This window comes from Bicyclus anynana, chromosome 1 (assembly GCF_947172395.1).
Source record: "Bicyclus anynana chromosome 1, ilBicAnyn1.1, whole genome shotgun sequence".
Lineage (NCBI taxonomy): Eukaryota > Metazoa > Arthropoda > Insecta > Lepidoptera > Nymphalidae > Bicyclus > Bicyclus anynana.
In genome coordinates this window covers 854,946-873,936 of record NC_069083.1, presented here as the reverse complement: position 1 = coordinate 873,936, position 18,991 = coordinate 854,946, and the positions used below count along the sequence as shown (strand labels likewise).

Sequence of the window (18,991 nt, the reverse complement as noted above, 5' to 3'; positions counted from 1 at the left end):
ACACACTGGTTGAATTTATAAACAAAAATATTTTTATAATGACGTCACAAATGATATCAGAAGTGGTGCGGATATATTTTATTAAATGCATGAACTAGGTATAAATGTTATGGTACTTTAATGACAAAATGTATGATACATTCCATTTTCATTAATTAGGTATATAATTTTTATAACAAGCCATTATATTATATAAATTAAAAAATAGTTATTTGTAGTTAATTTTTTTTACAAATTTGAAATTAAATTTTATATTATATTGTTGCTAGTGCTAAGCAAATTGAATATCATTGTGTTTTATAATATTAAAGGAATTTTATATAATTAAATATCTTCTGTGAGAAGAGTGTTTTTAATTACTTCGGTGACATTTTTGAGTTTCGCCATTATTTCCTTGTCGGGCGGTGGTAATTCGTTTTTCTGGAAAAATCAAATATTTACTTATCTAATTTGTATCTAACCAACATTGCACTTCAATCCACATTGGACTGTTAGGGGCAGATTCATCTTCGTGGAGCTGTTGAGGTTAAGTATATTATAATTTCTTAAAATATAAAAAAAATTGAGATTAATGTATTACCAAACATAAAAACACGTTAGACAAGATAATATAATAGTAAAATGGAAACTTCCTAAGTTTTCCCGAGGGTGGATCATAAACTTCAGTGGGGCGCTCATATAGAACCACTTGCAGGTAAAAGAAACTTGGTTGCCTACGCTGTCAGAAAAATTTGACGACTTAACGTCGAAACAGTTAGGCTTGTTTACTTTGCCTATTTCTACAATGTCTGGACTACCTACCTGAATTAATATTGACAAATGACGAGTAATATCAGTTAACATCAGTTGTGACTGGCTTGTACTGCATCATACTGGAGTTGTAGATAAATCTTTAGGCCTTAACCTATAACTAAAACAGGTCAATTTAGACACGAGTCAATTTAGAAAATTATAAAATTAACCTCAGGAATTCCGGTTTTAAATTAAGACTTTCCCAAATGTACAGTACCTAACACGTCGTCTAAAGTCATATGAATTGTTAAAATTAACCAAGTACATACTGGGCTAAGCGTAGTAGTGTACCCTACACTACTACACTCCAATGCCGAATGAACGGATATGGCAAAACTAAAACTATAAAAGTTCCTTTTTGATTACGGAACCCTAAAAAGTGACATTGTTAGTAACCGTCATAGCTTCCAACACCGTGTCCGCGCGCTGCAGCACGTGCTCCGGGACAGCGCTGGCGGCGGCCACGGCGCGCGCGAAGCTGCAGTCCGAGCTGCCCGCCACCACGCGGAACAGGAACACCGGCTCGCCGTCTTGCACCATGTGCTCGAACTTCTGATATTTGACATATTTTTCAATTCAATATTTTTTGCTTGTAAAGTAAAAGACAAAGAAACAAATTCTTCGAGGCCAAAATATTACCTAAACATATCCTTGAGGGCCAAAATATTATTTCTACATATTCTTCGAGTGCAATATTATCTCAACATATTCTTCGAGGGCCAAAATATTATTTCAACATATTCTTCGAGGGCCAAAATATTATCTCAACATATTCTTCGAGGGCCAAAATATTACCTGAACATGTTTTTCGAGAGCCAAAATATTATTTAAACATATGCTTCGAGGGCCAAAATATTACCTAAACATATTCTTCGAGGGCCTAAATATTATTTCAACATATTCTTTGATGGCCAAAATATTATCTCAACATATTCTTCGAGGGTCAAAATATTACCTCAACATATTCGTCATGGCCCATAATACTACTTGAACATATTCTTCGAGGGCCAAAATATTATTTCAACATATTCTTCGAGGGCCAAAATATTATCTCAACATATTCTTCGAGTGCAATATTATCTCAACATATTCTTCGAGGGCCAAAATATTACCTGAATATATTCTTTGAGGGCCAAAATATTACCTGCAACTAATCATCCAGGACAAGATACCTACACACCAAAATGGAGGCAGTGCCGAACTCGTCCACTATGAGCAGCGAGTTGCGTTACGTTACCACAGGAAGCTCACCAAGAAGCTGACGATGGGCGAGTCCACGATGTAGTTCTGTATGTTGAGGAAGTGCGTGGCCAGCAGCAGGTGCGGGCAGCGCTGCTCGCGGCACAGCAGCGAGCTGACGCACGCCGCGAGCAGCGCCAGCCCGTCCGTCTGCGCCGTGCCCTTGCCGAACTCGTCCACTATGAGCAGCGAGTTGCTGGACGACTCGCGTATAGCCAGCGCCATCTTGGAAAAACGGCCATTCAAAGTGGGTATGATTGACTATATTTTTATTCTTTCATAGGTTTTTATTTCCAAGTTTTAAAAAAACAAAGATAAATACAAATAAATACAAAGATACAAAAAAATTTTTAAATGACTACCCACAGTAATATTGATTGATCCCCACTCTCACTTCCCAAATTGTTTTTGTCATACGTACCTACTTAGAACACCCCTTTTATTGCGTAGTGAGTTTTTAATAGTTTATACATAGTCATTCTAAAACCACTATAGCTGACTCCCAAACGTGACTGATATTTTTTTTTATAAAAATGTGATCTATCGATTGATTTTGTTCTAGATTACCAGACAAGCACATCAGTTAAACCGTCAGTTATTTACCTGTCTCAGGTCAATAAGAAAGGCGGACATATGAGCGGCGATGCACTCGGTGGACTGTATGCGCGAGTAGATGTGGTCCACCACGCCGATAGTCGCCGCCTCGGCGGGCACGAAACTGCCTATGTGCGCCAGATACACTATCAGACCTAAAAAGTTACTGGTATTGTGGACAACTGACAGTGTTACGACTCTAAAATCGACATGGCTTTTATCAAATGTGAGTATTGAAGTTCAAAGTGGATATAAGTGGAAAGCATGAAATTAATCGTACCTAAACATAAATTAGGTAATGTAATGTTTGCTCACACTCTGGTTATCATTTGATCACTCGGTAGGTACTACTTACTGCAACTACTCTCGTCCGAGGCGTGTATTTATAGACAAATCTATTGACAGCCTAGGCGCCCTAGGCTGTTGACATATAGGTTCTATAGGTATTTTCTTAAATTATTGGATTATGAACAATTTATATTTTGATTGTTGTAGTTGAATCCTGATGTGTCACTTTCAGGTCGCATGTATAAAACTTTTAAATTTTCAGTTTTAAATGAACTAGGTATATTCTAATTATAACTCACCGATCTGTTTCATATAGACAGACTTCCCGCTTGAGTTGGGTCCGGTCAAGATCTTCACAAAACCCGACTCCAATGTGCTCTTGGTGTCATTAGGCACGAAGTTATCGATAGTAGTGATGTAGAGCGGGTGCTTGCCTTGCTCTATGTTTATTATTTTGTCTGTGGTTAACGTTGGTTTGACGAAGTTGTACTCTTTGCATACTTTCGATATTGTGATGAGGCTGTGGATTGTATTGTAAAGTTAAGCGATTTACTTTATTAGGTAGTGATTTCTTATTTATTTTACCCAAAGACTCTGATATTAAATGACGGAGAAACCAAGAAGCATAGCTGTTTCGGCTGTATTGAGTCCGCGCGGTATACCTACATACCCTACAGAGTTTTTTTTTTAATAAAAAAGAATATTGCCATATTTTTCGTAATATGACCAATATTCCCATTGCCCTCCAACTAGTCGACAAAGACTGTGCTAGGAGTGGGTACGACAATAGACCAGCGAGGTGGGGATCGAACCACCACCCCTTTGGTGATGAGTCCAACCGCTCTTACCGTTGAGCTATTGAGGCTAAATATCACGAATATCACGACACGACACACGACAGTTACCAATCCAGCTCGGCGCACAAGTCGACGGCGGCCGCCAGCGCGTGCAGGTTCTCCAGTATGGTGGCCGTCAGTTTCATCATGATGCGCGTCTCGTGCGCCACTATCTCGGGGTACGTGTCGCCTATCATCACGTCCAGTTCTGTGGACGTGGGATCACTGTTTAACTTTTCTTGTATCTTCTTATATCTCTACATCGAAAGTCAAAAGATACAATCGTGAATACATAACATACCTTCACATCCTCGGCTTTTATAGTGAATTTGGTCGTTATTCTGAAACTGTAAACAAAGATTTTGAAGTGTTAAAAAATAATATGAAACTGAATTGTTTTCCGTCTCCGTACGTTGGACCATTATCGTACCTACGTGTCGTCTACACTAATGTTATAAAGATGAATGATTTGTATTTTTGTAGATAACGTAAAACTCATTATCAAGGAGTGACAAAAACTATAAATTCATCTTCGTAACTACGCGGATGAAATCACGAGGTTCCGCTAATTAAAAGAAAAAAATATGACCATAAACTTCATATCGGGCAGTTCCTTCTGCTCCATGGTGAGGTGGTCGGCCCAGGCCTTCAGCACCAGCAGGTAGCCGAGGTGCGGCATGTACAGCATGCTGCACTCCTGCACGAAGGGCGGCAGGCGGTCCATCTCCACCGCCGCCGTCTCCGACATCAGCCCGAGGAGACTGGCCATGGTTTGTTTCTCTATATGGACATGACATTGTTGATAGCCTCTTTGGCAGTAAGTACATGGACTAGTAGAGCCGTGAGCTCGACGGCAGAGGTCTCAAAACCTTAAGTAAACCTGCATACATAAGAATATTAATTACTTATCTATGTGTGTGAAGTCTGCTAATCCGCGTTGTGCCCGCGTGATGGACAATTGGCCTAGCCCTTCTCATTCTGAGAGGAGACTCATGCTAAACGAAGCCGAATATGATTTGCAAATTGATTAATGATGATGTCATAGACTCAGTACAGTATATTAAGTGCATTATTTACAGAAGGGAGCGTTCGAAGTCATTCGACGATCATGCATGAACACAAGCTAGAAGGGCATTCCATATTCGCAGGGTAGGTAGATATATTAGAAACAAACAAAAATTAGACGTTAAAAATTTCAAGGAGAAAAAAACAAGTAATAGTTTTTAGGAAAGTAAACCTTGTATGGCGCAGTCGGTAGGATATTGGGAAGGTTATTGATTATTGATTTAAGGTTAAGTTAACTTACTCAAGTCAAGATCGTGGTCAACACCAGCCTTTACTGTGAATTTTCCTTCACTTTTAGTAAGATCGAAGTCGATAATTCTGTTCATATACAGCGCCATCTATAGATGATAATAAACAATCTAGTCTTTAGTAATTAAAAAACATTATACAGTACCTTAATAATTTTTGTTAGCAATAACTTTCTTGATTTAGTGATAAATTCTTGACCATCTACATATAACCTACTAAGCATTAAAAGAATGTTAAATATTAAAGTCAGAGCTCGAACAGTAGTACTCGTAGGTAAGTCAATGGAACAGTACAGTTCGTGAGACGAGACCGACAACGTGCTCAGTCAGAGTCAAGTGATTGAGCTGAGAGTTGTGTCAGTTGTTAATGGTCAATGCTAAAAAAAAATTTAATAATCCAAGATTATCTAATACACAAATTAAAAAAATACGAGATCATACTATACTGACCTCGTATAACTTATTGGTGTCATAATTGGCCAGTTGCTCCAAATACTCGACACCCTCTCCTACGTGCTCACACATCTCGCATATCAACACCACATTGTAGAGAGTCTGCGATAATAACAAATCAAGAAAACAAAAAATAATCATAGGATAGAGAAAATTAAAAAAAACAACATAATTTTATTTGACATATAACGCTTATGCTAGCATGGTAGGTACTAACATTGTAAAGTGACTTCCACTGATGAGACTTAGCAGACAATGCTTTTATTTTTGCTAGAATTCCCTGCAATAGAAAGAAGATGAGGATAACAAAATTAAGAATAGTGACATATTTTTTTCAGTAATTAACTCATCAGTATAGATGGCTGAACTTCCTAAATTGGCTGGCTGGCTGAGATACAGCCAGAATACTCACTAAAACCCAAGTAATCTCCTATTTGAGATGTTAAAGAATCGCGATCTTATAAGCAGGTAATAATAAGGTTTAAAGAGTTAATTTAATCTAAGTTAATAACAGAACCCACCATAAGGCCCCCTTATCGCCTCTTCTTATGTCTAGAGCTGACTTGGAAAATACAAAATCCTGAACATATTTAAAGGTAAGTTGAGCAGCTTTTCTTCATTTAGGTTAGGTTCATCTATGCTTTTGGCATTAATGTTCTCTCTAAGTTCTCACTGTAACTAGTTACAAGTTACCTCGTTCTATGAATATAGATTAGAGTAGTCTCACGTTAACATTCCTGATGAACCTCATAGACGCGCAGATGTTCCTCACGAGGGAGTCGCTGGAGGGCCTCATGAAGTATGCCACCACGGCCTGCCGACGACGGAGCGTCTCCAGGTCTTTCGTCGGGTGACGGAGAAGGATCCTAGCAAGAGCTTATATTATTGAACACTTATGAAATATTTATTTAACCTGGGACGTGCTTGGGACCTACATAAAGGATAAAAGTCAACATTCGGAGATCATTTAAATCCTAGAGATAATGACTAAGTATTTATTCGTCATTAGATAACACACTATAAATTAACTTTACTCTGGTGACGAGCGCTGGTTGCTGGCTCTAATAAAGCGATGATCATTTAATATTTTAAAAATATACTTTGGGTATCTTTACGATCACTTACCTCATTCTTCTGTGTCCAACTTTGGACGAACATTTACCGAAGAGCTGATAGAGACTCAAGCCCTCCTTGTTGCTGCCCTGTACGCCCTTCTTGAAACCACTGGGGTGCGAGAGAGAGCTGAATATTTGCAGTCCTCGGTAAGTGTCTTCATCCATCGCTACTATGTCAGCTCTGGTGAAGGAGAATACGATTTTATTCAGCATTAACGGAGATATAAGCAGTAATAGAGCTTTTTGTGACACAGGTTTTCCCGGGAAGTACTACTGCCAGGGAAGTGCACAAGGGGTTTAACTAGGGTAGGTATGCACATGCAGTACCTAAAAATTTAATTTCTTCAAAAAATTCGAAATCTGGGATAACGTAACTACTAAATACTTTTTTTAAACATGAGACTGTGAGGTAGATTGGAGAATAATAAAGAAATCGGTGTTTACGTACAGTGATATTCTGGTCAAACTGAGACACTGGGGCTTTCCGTGCAAATCCATGACCAGATTGGACCAGTTGAGGTCCAAGTATCTCAGCATAGCTCCCAAGGCGTGTACAGTTTGTGTCTGATTGAAGTCGACGACGGTGCGGAGGAACAGTATGCGTTCCTCCTCTGAGCAGTTGGCCGGCTCGTGGGGTAGAGAGAGAGAGTGAATGCGTCGCTTGCATGCTTCGAAATCTTTGGAGTTCCATAAAATATATGTTAGAAAGTTTGCTAATTCATAATACGGACTTTTACTTGTGGGCTGCTTCTGCCGTGGTGCCACCCTACCGATAAAGATGTACCGCCATGCCTTAGCGTCCCGGTACAATGTCGTGCTGTAACTGAAAAGCGTGTGGATTTTCATTCTACTCCTAACAAGTTATGGCGGTACGTCTTTGTCGGAAGGGTGGTAACGAACCCAGAACTTCCGCGCATACCACTGTGCCACGGAAGCCGCCAAACTAGCCAACACGCAATGTAACTGGTGGGTCTCCAAATCTCCCGCTTTAGAAAAGGAGAAGCTTCATAAAGCTTTAACAACTTACTGTATTCCTTAGACGATATAAATATCAGCTTGCACTTTAAACTATCATTGGAGTTATCGTTCAAGACAACGCCCTTGACTGCCTTCACGAAAGTGCCTTGCGACTTCCCGTCAAGGATCACCCTGACCGGGTCCACCTGGTTGAACAGAGACACAAATATTTGGTGCTCTGGTGGACGGTCCACTATCTCTTCCAGGATTTGAATCTGAAAATTTTGAGAAAATTGTAAAAACCGCTTGCACGTTCGTTTGGACTTATGATAGATACCTATTAGGGTTCCGAACGTACGTATCACAAAAACTAAACCCTTATTTACATTTGTTATGTTTAAGAATAAGATAAGGGTCTTAAGATCTCGTATATACCTTCAACAACCTGCCTACTTTTACCAATGGGCTGTCTAAAAAAATGTTGGTTAAAGCCGTATAGCTTATAACGTATACAATATATATAGAAGCTTTAACCAACACCAGACAAGCTTTCGCTTGACTGTTAGATCAAGGGTATTATGAGGAAACTCCTCACTCTGGGAGCCCTGATCACCGAAACAAAAGCTCATTATTCTTACTATTCATGGGTAGACTGTTATTAACTCGTAACAATAACAAAAGCGAACCTCTCCAGTCTGCAGAGTGTAACACGCGGCACCCAGTCTCCCAGATCGACAGCATACTGTCAGAAGCCGCTGGAATAACATGGGATAATAATTTATAGTCATCAGTCATAACCCCAACCAACCAACCCGCATTGTAGCAGCGCAAGGAAGCTAAAACCGTTATAGTTCTTCCAATGCGGATTGGTGGGCGATGGATCTCCTCACCTAAACAAGGGAGATCTGATCTCAATGGACGTTAAAATATATTGCTAATGATGATTCTACAGTCATACAAAATATGTTGTTGATGAGCCACCATGCATGCCACTATGAAATACCTCCTTTTTAATATTTTTGACATAGAATTTATGAGGTCCTATAATCGAGACCAGAATCGGGACATCCGGAGGTTTTCTTGCGTCTAAAATAATTTCTAAATAACAACCCGCAGTTAGAGCAGTCGATCTAACATGCTCGTGAGAGCACGCTACGTAATCGCTCAGTCATAGCGGTAACGATAGTTATGAAATCAATATTGTCATTCTAATACCGCCAACCTGCATTGATGCAGCGTGGTGGGTTTTTAAAGTTACCATGAAGAGGGGACTCTTCGTGATTATACCCTGTAGAGCAGCATTTAAATAGGTTGGTGTTGTTGACCATGTGTTTATTTAATTTTCATGCTAACTACGTAGGTAATTACATATTTCGCGAAGAAAAGAAAATATGGAAAAAGAAAAACTAGGCAGTTACCTACATACTGCAACAAAGAAGCAATTAATATTACTCGTAAATTGTAACAGTTACTTAAGTAATTTGGTTGTGTACGTGAATTAATTATGATTGTTTTGCGTGACTTGATTATTCTTTTCTGCAGTGGTTCCCAACCCTTTTTGAGTTTGACCTGTTTCTACAATGTTTTCTTTATTTTTATCAGAAAATATGAAAAATAATTTTATAACTACAACACAATAAATAGAATAAATTAGAACACTGCTGAACAAGTAAGCCTTATTACCTATGCGTTCATCATTGTAGAATAGAATAGAATAGAATATATTTTTATTTGTCCACGCACAAGTAATAAAAGAAACGTACAAAACACGATGCCACAGCGAGCTGTGGCGCTGGTTTTCAGATGAGGCGCTGATTATCATGAAGGATAAGGTTCATCATGAAGAATGATTTATTTTACTGTTCTCCGCGTCAAAATCTACCAAGCCTAGCGATAACATAACGCAAGATAACGTAACGTAACAGATTCGGCAAAAAAATCTTTACGCAGAACGTCAAAGGCATTTTTCGTGTTGAGAATGGAAAAATAAATCAATTATTAACTATACTATCCCAGTTGCAGTTGCTCGCTCTCCCTTATGTTACCCGTGAGATCATTGAATTCTTTAAAGATATCTTTAGTGGGCCAAGTTTGGACACGTTTGGAACACTGGTGGGCCGCGAAGTACTTGTTGGGAACCACTGTTTAAGAATCACACCATGCCCTTTTGTGGTCATTAATCACCAGCTTTAGTTTGAATTTATTTACCTACGTGGATTAGTTTCTATGGTTAGCTTACGATATTTAAACAAAGCCGGTAATCTAGTTACTTTCTGATGGGATGTGTGTTATTTTGTCTACATATCGCACTCTCTTTCGTTATCTTTACGGCCAAATAGAAAGATATATTTATATTATATTTTTCGTTGTTAAGTAAATAAATAGGTAAGCAGATAATCTATACTGGCGTCGTTTTGTTGACCTTTACTTTTGAACCATGAGGTCCTGGGATAGAGTCCTGTTAGGCGAAATTCTACGGTTTTTAGCAAACTAAATTGTACTAGACTAAAGGATATTTGTATTTTGTAGAAAAAGCAACATAATTCAGAAACCGTAAAATTACGATACAAGTATAATATATTTAGGTTAAATAGTATATATACTAAATTTTGATATTTAAATATCAGTTATCACCCTGTGGTCGTATTATTTACGGGACGTTCTGTATATTTAAGCTCTGCTGTAAAAAGGGAGGTCTCGCTGGTGTGGGCCATTCGATTAGGGTGATAACACCTGATGATGATTTTTTCCTTACAAGTTAGCCCTTGACTACAATCTCACCTGATGGTAAGTGATGATGCAATCTAAGATGGAAGCGGATTAACGTAACGGGCGTAGGATGAAAATCCACACCCATTTCGGTTTCTACGCGACGTAGTACCGGAACGTTAAATCGCTTAGCGGTAGGATGGTAACTAGCCACGGCTGAAAAGACCAGAAAGACCTAGACCAATTAAGAAAATCCCAATCGGCCCAGCCGGGGATCGAACGCAGGTCCTCCGTCTTGTAAATCCATCGCGCATACCAGTGCACCACGTAGGCCGTTGCTTTATGATGAAGTAAGTGTCTATAGTTACCGATAGTATATCTACTTGAATAAACACGTTACCTCTTCAGCGTCAGATTCTTCAGTAGATTCGTTTTCCGTTTGCTCCACTGAAGCAACTCTCGTGTTGCTATAAAAAGTTCATTTTAAATAGACACAACACAACGGAACGGCGAGGTGGGTCTAGCTGCCTCCGATTCCGGAGGGTGTGGGTTCGAATCCGATCCGGGGCATGCACCTCCAACTTTTCAGTTGTGTGAATTTTAAGAAAAAATGTATTTTTTATTCACTCACAAATAATGTGACTTTTTAGTGGTAAAAGCATATTTAAAATAGATTCTTTAGATCCAGAGATTACCTATAATATCACGAACTTTACCTGTATAATATTAGTATAGATAAGTATCTAGGTTATATATTATAATATTTTATTATTAGGTGCGTAAAAATACCTACACACCTAATATTTCGACTATTAGTGCAGTTCTAGCTAATATTTTATATATTAGCTAGAAGTGCACTAACAGTCGAAATCAGGAACAACAGGCTTTACTATCTACTAGCGAGCGCCAGCGACTTCGTCTGCGTGGAATTCAGTTTTCCACAAATCCCGCGGGAACCATGGATTTTTCCGGGATGAAAAGTAGCCTGTGTTAATCCAGAGTAAAATCTATTTCCATTCTAAATATCACCCAAATCAGTTCAGTAATCGCAGCAAAAAGGAGGAACAAACATACACAATTACATACTTTCGCCTTTTTAATATAAGTGTGACAAATCCTGTCTCAGTGAAAATGTTCTGAACAAAGGCATTCGTTTTTTTTCACTGTGCGACGACTGAGATCTATCCATATACCTAATATTAATAAATTAAACTACTTACTCATTCCGAGTACACGTAGCTATGACGATATTGCTAGATTGCACGTCGTTTGTGGAGCGGGTCTTTGCAGACGTAAATACAACATTGTCGGCCATTTTCACAAACAATCAGCGATTTTATTTGACTTTAATATTATAGTTAGTATCCACCAGAAATCAAGCAGCAAAAAACAGGAAAAAATAAAAACTTTCGCGCGTTTTTGTTTTTTTTTTTTTATTTATTCACGTTGTGGATTTGTGCATTTTTCAAATTGTCACACATTTTTTTTAATACCACAGACTATAAATTTATGTGAAAATACATTTCGATGCTATTGTAAATTGCGTAATAAAATTAATGATTTGTAGGCAAGCAGGAGGCACCTTTAAAAATACAGAACACGTTCTTCTCAACAAAATTGTAAAAACATTTGAACCCATATAATGATTTGACCAGTAAAAATATATAGGTATATAAATATAGGTATGTAACATGTTCGTCTCCAACACGACACAAATTTATTTATCTCATATTTTTACATGATATTAAAAAAGGCACTTACGGCATCTAATTAAATATAGGTTATGGTATTATAAATATTTTTTTAAATAATTAACTATTATTCCTTATAAATTATAGTATAATATTAATTTTACATGGAAAACACCGAAAATACTGCTTTTATTTTCAAAATATAAACAGATGTCTGCTTCTTCACTAAAATTTCTTATTAATATTTACCTACTGCATAATAATCTATTATTATTTTCTTAGGTAACAGATAAACAAAAAAAAAATATATAATTTGTTTATGTTTTCACACAATTCAAATTAAGAATCATGCAATCCCTAATTTGTTTGTTGGTAGGTAGGTGGGTACACCGTTGAATGTTAAATAATCGTATCTCTTATAATATCTACTAGAATTTTTAGACACATAGTCATAGTATAATTTTTCTAGTCTATATTATCAATAAATCGCGGTCCTCTGCAGCGTCGCGTCTCAAGTTGACGCGTATGTGGCGGCAAACATGGCCGACTGCTTCCATAGTGGGCGCCACTGTCGCCGCCATACAAGACTGCACGAACGTCCTCAGTGATGCCCAGTATATCTTCAAACATCTCAGACAGGGCGTCGTGCACCATATTTGCTGAAAAAAAAAACAAAACATTACTTAAAAATACTTCATATTAAATTATTGATACTTTTGAAATTATTCATTTTTCATGATTTTAATAGTATGGCTTAGATTAGGTAAGTCTATTGATTGGTCTCCAATGTGATCTAAATCGAAAATTGTAAAAAAAAGATAGGATTGAAATAAACATTCTCTATTGTTTTAAACACTGTGCTTTCTAGTTCTAGTTACTATAACATGCAGTAAATAGTCAATATTCATTTATTTCAATTAGGCTTAGTTTACAAGCACTTTCGAAACGTCAGGTATTAATATTATAAGATAATGGTGATAATAATTAGTCGAAAACTTAAAACTAAATTTGCGAGGATTCTAAAGCGCCTTGGTCCGAGAAGAGCCTACAACAAACTCAGCCAGGTTTCTTATTTTTTAATTTATCATCATTTATACAATGGTACATAAGTAACCAGTCATGTAATACATTAATTCAATTCTAAGATATTTTGTCGTTTAATAGTCATTAACACTTTATTGCAACTTTTCTATAAGCTTGCGTTTAATTGTGCAGTGTTGGTCGACCCCCCCACCAGGTGGACTGACGTCATCAAGCGAGTCGCAGGGATTCACTGGATGCAGGCTCATGGTGTTTGGATGTCTCTACAAAAGGCCTATGCCTTGCAGTCTATCGTCATCACTTCCTTTCCCTTATACCACTTAAATAGGGTCGGCAAAACATGTCAATCTTCTCCATTCGTCTCTATCACTCGTCAACTCATCATCCACTCCCTTTACACACATGTCCTCACACACTCCAATCATCTCTTCTTTGGTCTTCCTCTCCTCTTGCGTATTCAACATTTTTGTAGTACCTACCTAATATGACTTTCATCCCACCGCATTACATGTCCATACCAAGCTAACTTTTTACTCCTCAATTTTTCTGTCACTGGCGCCACTTTCAGACATTTCGTTTACATGCATTCTTCCACTATCCGTCCTTTAATAGCGCCTACATATAGTCCTATAGCACGACAGGTCTTACAACCGTTTTGTATATTTTACCCGGAAGTCTAAGAGGCAATATCTCCTGCAGTCCATTGGCTGATAAGTTGATGATGATTGTTCTAAAGGTTCAGTTGAGTACCTCGAACGCCAGGCACGCGAAGCCGCAGCCCAGCAGCAGCGCGCAGGGCGGCGCGGCCAGCACGGCCAGCAGCGTGTAGCAAGCGTTGCGCGAGTGCTTGAAGCACAGGTGGCTGAGGCGCCACGCGCACTCCGGGCTGCGCGCGCCCTCGGGCTCGCCCACTATGTCGTCCCATACGATCTGCAAATTATGTCTTTTGACGGCCTCCGTGGCGCAGTGGTATGCGCGGTGGATTTACAAAACGGAGGTCCTGGGTTCGAGCCCCGGCTGGGCAGATTGAGATTTTCTTAATTTGTCCAGGTCTGGCTGGTGGGAGGCTTCGGCCGTGGCTAGTTACCACCCTACCGGCAAAAGACGTACCGCCAAGCGATTTAGCGTTCCGGTACGATGCCGTGTAGAAACCGAAAGGGGTGTGGATTTTCATCCTCCTCCTAACAAGTTACCCCGCTTCCATCTTAGACTGCATCATCACTTACCATCAGGTGAGATTGTAGTCAAGGGCTAACTTGTAAAGAATAAAAAAAAAATACTCTTTGTGACATAATTAGACCAGAGGTTCCCGAACTTTTTTTTCTCAATGACTACTTTCTAATTTAACTGATTCCGACAGAATTCCCCCGCTAAACTAGATTCACCATGGCAATTTTCGATGCAGCTGAATCAACAACAGTCATCACGAAATAAGTTAAAAAAAAATCGTGATTACTTAGTTAATTGATTGTGCTGGGAGTGGGTGACAAAAAGTAAAATTGTCCAGGGAATAAGTTTTTTCAGCCAACTTTAATTTTTGATATCTACTCACAGCTTTACAAATTATTTTAAATTTAGAAAACTTCATTCGGTATGAAACAAGATTTCGTGGAACCCCGCTTAAGAATCGGGAACCCCCATTTTTATGTCACGTCAACGTAGACCCCCGGCGAGTCTTCCGTAGACCCCTGGGGGTCCACCTGGACTACTTTGGGAATCGTTGATTTAGACTAACACATAATACATACAGATTACTGGGATACTGTGGTAAAAAGGCGAAGGTGGCACATGATCAAACAGTTTCTGAGCACACTTCCCGGAATATATTTTGTAGAATACCGATAGTCAGGCAACCTTTCGACGATGATCTAAACTTTGAAGTACTGTGAGTAGAACTGAATAAAAGCTCTACAATTACTAAACTTTTTGAACAATTACACAAATAAAACAGTTTCCTAATCGTTTGTTTAAATACGTAATGTTAGGCAATGGCATGTCATTGTAAAATGACCAAGTCACGTTATGATTTACAGGCGAGTGTATCAGATAAGGGTTTCTTTAAACAATTTGGGCGGACGAAGTCCAGCTAGGTATAGTTGCTAGTTGCTACATTACATGCTAGCCTTGGTCACGCGATTTAGTGTTACGTAGTTATATTTTAATTTTCTTTTCATTGTAAGCAACTGGGTAGGGCTATAAACAATGGGTTTTTCTTTGCCTTTCATAAAACATAGCTGTAATGGTGCTGCGACTAATTTTCTCGAAGTAAATATAGACTTAAAGTCCAGTTTGACTACACAGTTACCACCTACTACAATACAATTTGTTTATTAAATAAAACGTCATTATTCAACTGATTGGGTTAGCCTCTGAAATTCTCTCGTTAGTCTGGATTAGGCAAAACGACTAACGAAATATTTAGATTTACTTTTCTACAAAAATTCTCAGCCCGAAGTGGGAAATCGGCTGTAGGTATACTAGATAGGTTCAATCGAATCCCCTCAACCCTTTTCTATAAGTTGGCAGCTCTGGCCCTTCAGAGTTCAGTACACCATTTTTGACCCCCTATGGACTACGGACTGGAAGACGGGAAAATGGAATGGTTTCCATTGCTTGCAATTTCTGCAATTCCATTGACTCAAATGCCTGCAATTGTATCCGCTACTTTTCAAACCAAAATAGCAAAGTTGTTGGATACAAAATACGCATTAGTGAAAAAAGGGGTTTTAAAAAAGACAATTGTATAGACAACCCTATCAAAGTGGCACTCAGCAATTCAGCACGATAGTATACAATATACATACAGTAGCTATTATAATAATTACGGGTTCACACGTCGCCGTAGACGCTTGACCTTCTGTTGGCACGTGACGCAATGCTAACTTTATTCCGATAGGGTAATTCAAGTTCCGGACTTGTATGTCATGGACTTTTATTCATTCGTTCATTATCAGTCTATTTGTAAGCCGCAGTAGAGCCATCCTTGCACCAATGCAGGTTGGCGGGTTACAATTGATTCTGTTAATCTCTATTAAAACTCAGTAACAATGACCGTGAGTCAAGGGTTGACGTGCTCTCCGAGGTACAAGGATGTGGTCTATTTTCGGGGCTGCTAGTAGCCTGCTACTGAAAATTAGCCGCCAGATTAAATTGTCCTAAGTATTACCGTGTATTAACTAATACCTATCTAACGTTCGTCTTACATAAAATATCTAGATTTCCCCACAATATCCCAATATGTGAAACAGCTTTCGAAAACTCATTTTGAGAGAGCCGCCACCCACTCCAACCAGTGGTTGAGGCTTGCAGCTACATCCCCGATTCCAACGCTGATTGTAGATCTAGACGCCCAAAAAACATCCTTTACGATCCTGATGATGACAACGAACGACAAAGCTTCCCAGGCAACACAAACACAAGCTACACAGCGTCTTCGCTGGCGAACACGAGGTCCCCGATATCTGGTCACACAGACGTGTGCTTTTTGACTTACGATCTTGGGGACGCCCGGACTGATACACTCAGGCCAAAACATCTTTCCCGAACGACCCTCTATACCGAGGTCCGAGACTCAAAGGAGACGCCCTTAGAGAGTCGTTCCGCCCATCTACGCTGCTTTTGCCTTCGGGCCCCATCAGGCGATGCTTCTACGTTCGCCCAAGCACCCTGGTGACACCGATGAGGTCCCATTAAGGAGCTTACGGCACTTACACAATCAGAAAAAAAAACTAATGCTCGTCTAATTCTAAATCTAAATCGTCGTGAAATTCGGGTATTCATTCAATTATATATAATATGTATTTATATTTTATTATTTATTTACCTGTATATGTGGGTTAAGCCCATTAGGATCCCGATCTTCTAGAGTCTCGTGCACCCCGTTGTCAGGCTTAGCCATGCTCGCCCGGGGGAAGAACTGCAGCCGCCGCTTGCTCTCAGCCCGCTCACCCGCCGGGCCGAGAGCCGGCGGTGTGGTGGGTTCTGGTATTTCGGGTAACAGCTTGACTCAGTCGGACACGTGATGCGGGATTCCCGCCTTATTTAGCGGCAGATATATGAATTTTCAGCTGTCGGTGCTTACAACCCTTTCCATTTTATTTTTATAGCATCGGTTTGTAGTTTATACACGACTCTATATTATGTACTTCGCTTCCTAGTAAAAAGTACGATGAAATTACTTACTAGTAAACATAAAAATCACTAAAGAAATTACTTTATAACCTACGATAAATATCAATTTTGTCGATAATCGGGCAAACACTACCATCTATTTATGTAGTAGTACTTGCACATAATTATGTTTTCTGTGATAGTAGTAACAAGAAGACTATAATTAAAATAAATAACAAAGAGTAACAAATTTTTGACGAATTTCCTAAAAATACGTGCGCCTTATAATTCTCCCTACCACATAATACATATGTATTCCTACTAGCTATCTAGGTATATTTTGGAATTAATCGAAATACCCTCAATGTACTCTCACTTAGACATCAAAGCAACTTCAGAAGTTGTGGACTCAACAACGAACGATTGACATTTAACTGCCTCTTATCAAATTTTCACGGAAAATAGAAAAATATTGTTGTTTTGGTATTTAATTAATCTATTGAAATAAACCAATTTACTCGCAAGATACTACAACCCAACACTAAATAATAATGAATCTATTCCGAAAAAATCGTAACGTGATCGAATCACGTCTTCAGAATCGGAAGTATCCACCCGGTAGGTCACAACACTACTCAACACGCTCCGTTACTTACTGAAAACCCTTTCAGCTTTCAGCAATCTTTTCAACCTTAGTCAATGCGCATGCTCGGCTCGTCGGTAACCTTCGCGATGTTCCCCATACATTGCTGCTTTCAACATTCTATGTTTATATTTCTAGTAGTTTAGTTTGCACTTTTAAAGGGTTACGTTCGTTATGGGTTCATTTACACGAGCAGCACATTGCCAATGCAACTGCTACCGACGACTGCAGTCGGCTACCACACTCGACTGCCGCGAGACGTCAGCGACTGATGTTGACTGCCGTCGAATGCCGCCGAGACGTCGGCGACTGCCGTCTACTGTCGCCGACGACTGCCGTCGTCGGTAGCTGTTGTTGCTCGTGTAAATGAACATCATGTTGACGGTTGTTTACAGGAACACTTAAGAGCGCGCAGCGCGTCGGTACGATATGGATAAAATTCGAAGCGCGAGCGAGACGCCGAATTATGACTTTCACGTGAGTGAAAAGCACGGAGCGATTGACGCGCGACGCAAATTTTATGAAGTGAGCGCCAAAACCATTTTTACCACAGCCACAGCCACAAAATGGCCATGTTCAAGATATATACCTAATTTTCTATACAAAACAAAAATTTAAGAAAATAAGTTTGCTTTTCCTGAGTTTGAAAGCAAAATGTGAGCAAAACATGTTTTTTTCAAAAAAATAAACTATCGAGAAAATTTTTACAAATTGTGTATTTTGTATAGTCATAACGAAGCTAACACTTTGAAATATCATTTTCCCAAATATCAGGCTCCTAACTTTTCCTGAATCTGAGATCCAGAACCATTTGTAACCACCAAATTACATATTGCACACTCGTAATTAGGTTACTGTGGTCTTTCTTTACGTCCAGTACGTTTACTAACTTACTTAATAGTTTTAACTTGACCAGCAATGTACACCATTAAATCTTTTCATCAAAAATTTTGCTGCGTTTCTGGTAGAGTGATATCGTTATTTTTCTAATTTCCTGACACTAGTAATTTCAGAGCGTTGCTCCTGCTTTCTCTACCCCACAGTACACGTGAACTATTTATTTGTCATTAGCATTAAAAAAATATTGGTTTCCTGCCGTTAACAACTAGTTTAACTTTAGGTTTATGGACGTTGACATATTGTAGCGATTACGTAGTGCTGTAGGTAGGTAGACTTTCGATGAATCGAAGGAAAAGAATAAAAATATTTG

At 39.0% G+C, this 18,991-nt stretch overlaps 2 protein-coding genes across 2 annotated transcripts; both read right to left on the bottom strand.

The window, feature by feature from the left end:
• Positions 1-38: 38 nt before the first annotated feature.
• On the bottom strand, positions 39-11,611 carry LOC112055565 (mutS protein homolog 5-like). Its single transcript, XM_024095743.2, has 18 exons — positions 11,517-11,611; positions 10,697-10,763; positions 8,274-8,342; positions 7,658-7,862; positions 7,079-7,307; positions 6,641-6,811; positions 6,243-6,381; positions 5,733-5,795; positions 5,513-5,617; positions 5,056-5,152; positions 4,339-4,529; positions 4,051-4,096; positions 3,819-3,957; positions 3,213-3,433; positions 2,635-2,780; positions 2,044-2,256; positions 1,189-1,344; positions 39-420 (listed from the first exon to the last, which is right to left on the bottom strand). The coding sequence occupies exons 1-18, from the start codon at positions 11,609-11,611 to the stop codon at positions 325-327; spliced, it is 2,448 nt and encodes an 815-aa protein (XP_023951511.2). The 3' UTR covers positions 39-324.
• Positions 11,612-11,692: 81 nt separating this feature from the next.
• Positions 11,693-17,925, bottom strand: LOC112055570 (caveolin-3-like). The gene is made up of 3 exons (XM_024095752.2): positions 16,852-17,925; positions 13,779-13,958; positions 11,693-12,646 (listed from the first exon to the last, which is right to left on the bottom strand). Exons 1-3 carry the CDS (start codon positions 16,924-16,926, stop codon positions 12,458-12,460), a joined length of 444 nt encoding a protein of 147 aa, XP_023951520.2. The 5' UTR covers positions 16,927-17,925; the 3' UTR covers positions 11,693-12,457.
• Positions 17,926-18,991: the final 1,066 nt, after the last annotated feature.

Bases quoted from the DNA above. Each gene is read 5' to 3' on its own strand.
- LOC112055570 (XM_024095752.2), bottom strand. From the start codon at position 16,926: ATGGCTAAGCCTGACAACGGGGTGCACGAGACTCTAGAAGATCGGGAT. The intron at 13,959-16,851 runs GTAAATAAATAA...CATAATTTGCAG, and splicing joins GGCTTAACCCACATATACAG to ATCGTATGGGACGACATAGT. The intron at 12,647-13,778 runs GTACTCAACTGA...TTTTTTTTTCAG, and splicing joins TCGCGTGCCTGGCGTTCGAG to CAAATATGGTGCACGACGCC.
- LOC112055565 (XM_024095743.2), bottom strand. From the start codon at position 11,611: ATGGCCGACAATGTTGTATTTACGTCTGCAAAGACCCGCTCCACAAAC. The intron at 10,764-11,516 runs GTAAGTAGTTTA...AACTTTTTATAG, and splicing joins GCTACGTGTACTCGGAATGA to CAACACGAGAGTTGCTTCAG. The intron at 5,618-5,732 runs GTTAGTACCTAC...TTATTATCGCAG, and splicing joins AGTGGAAGTCACTTTACAAT to ACTCTCTACAATGTGGTGTT.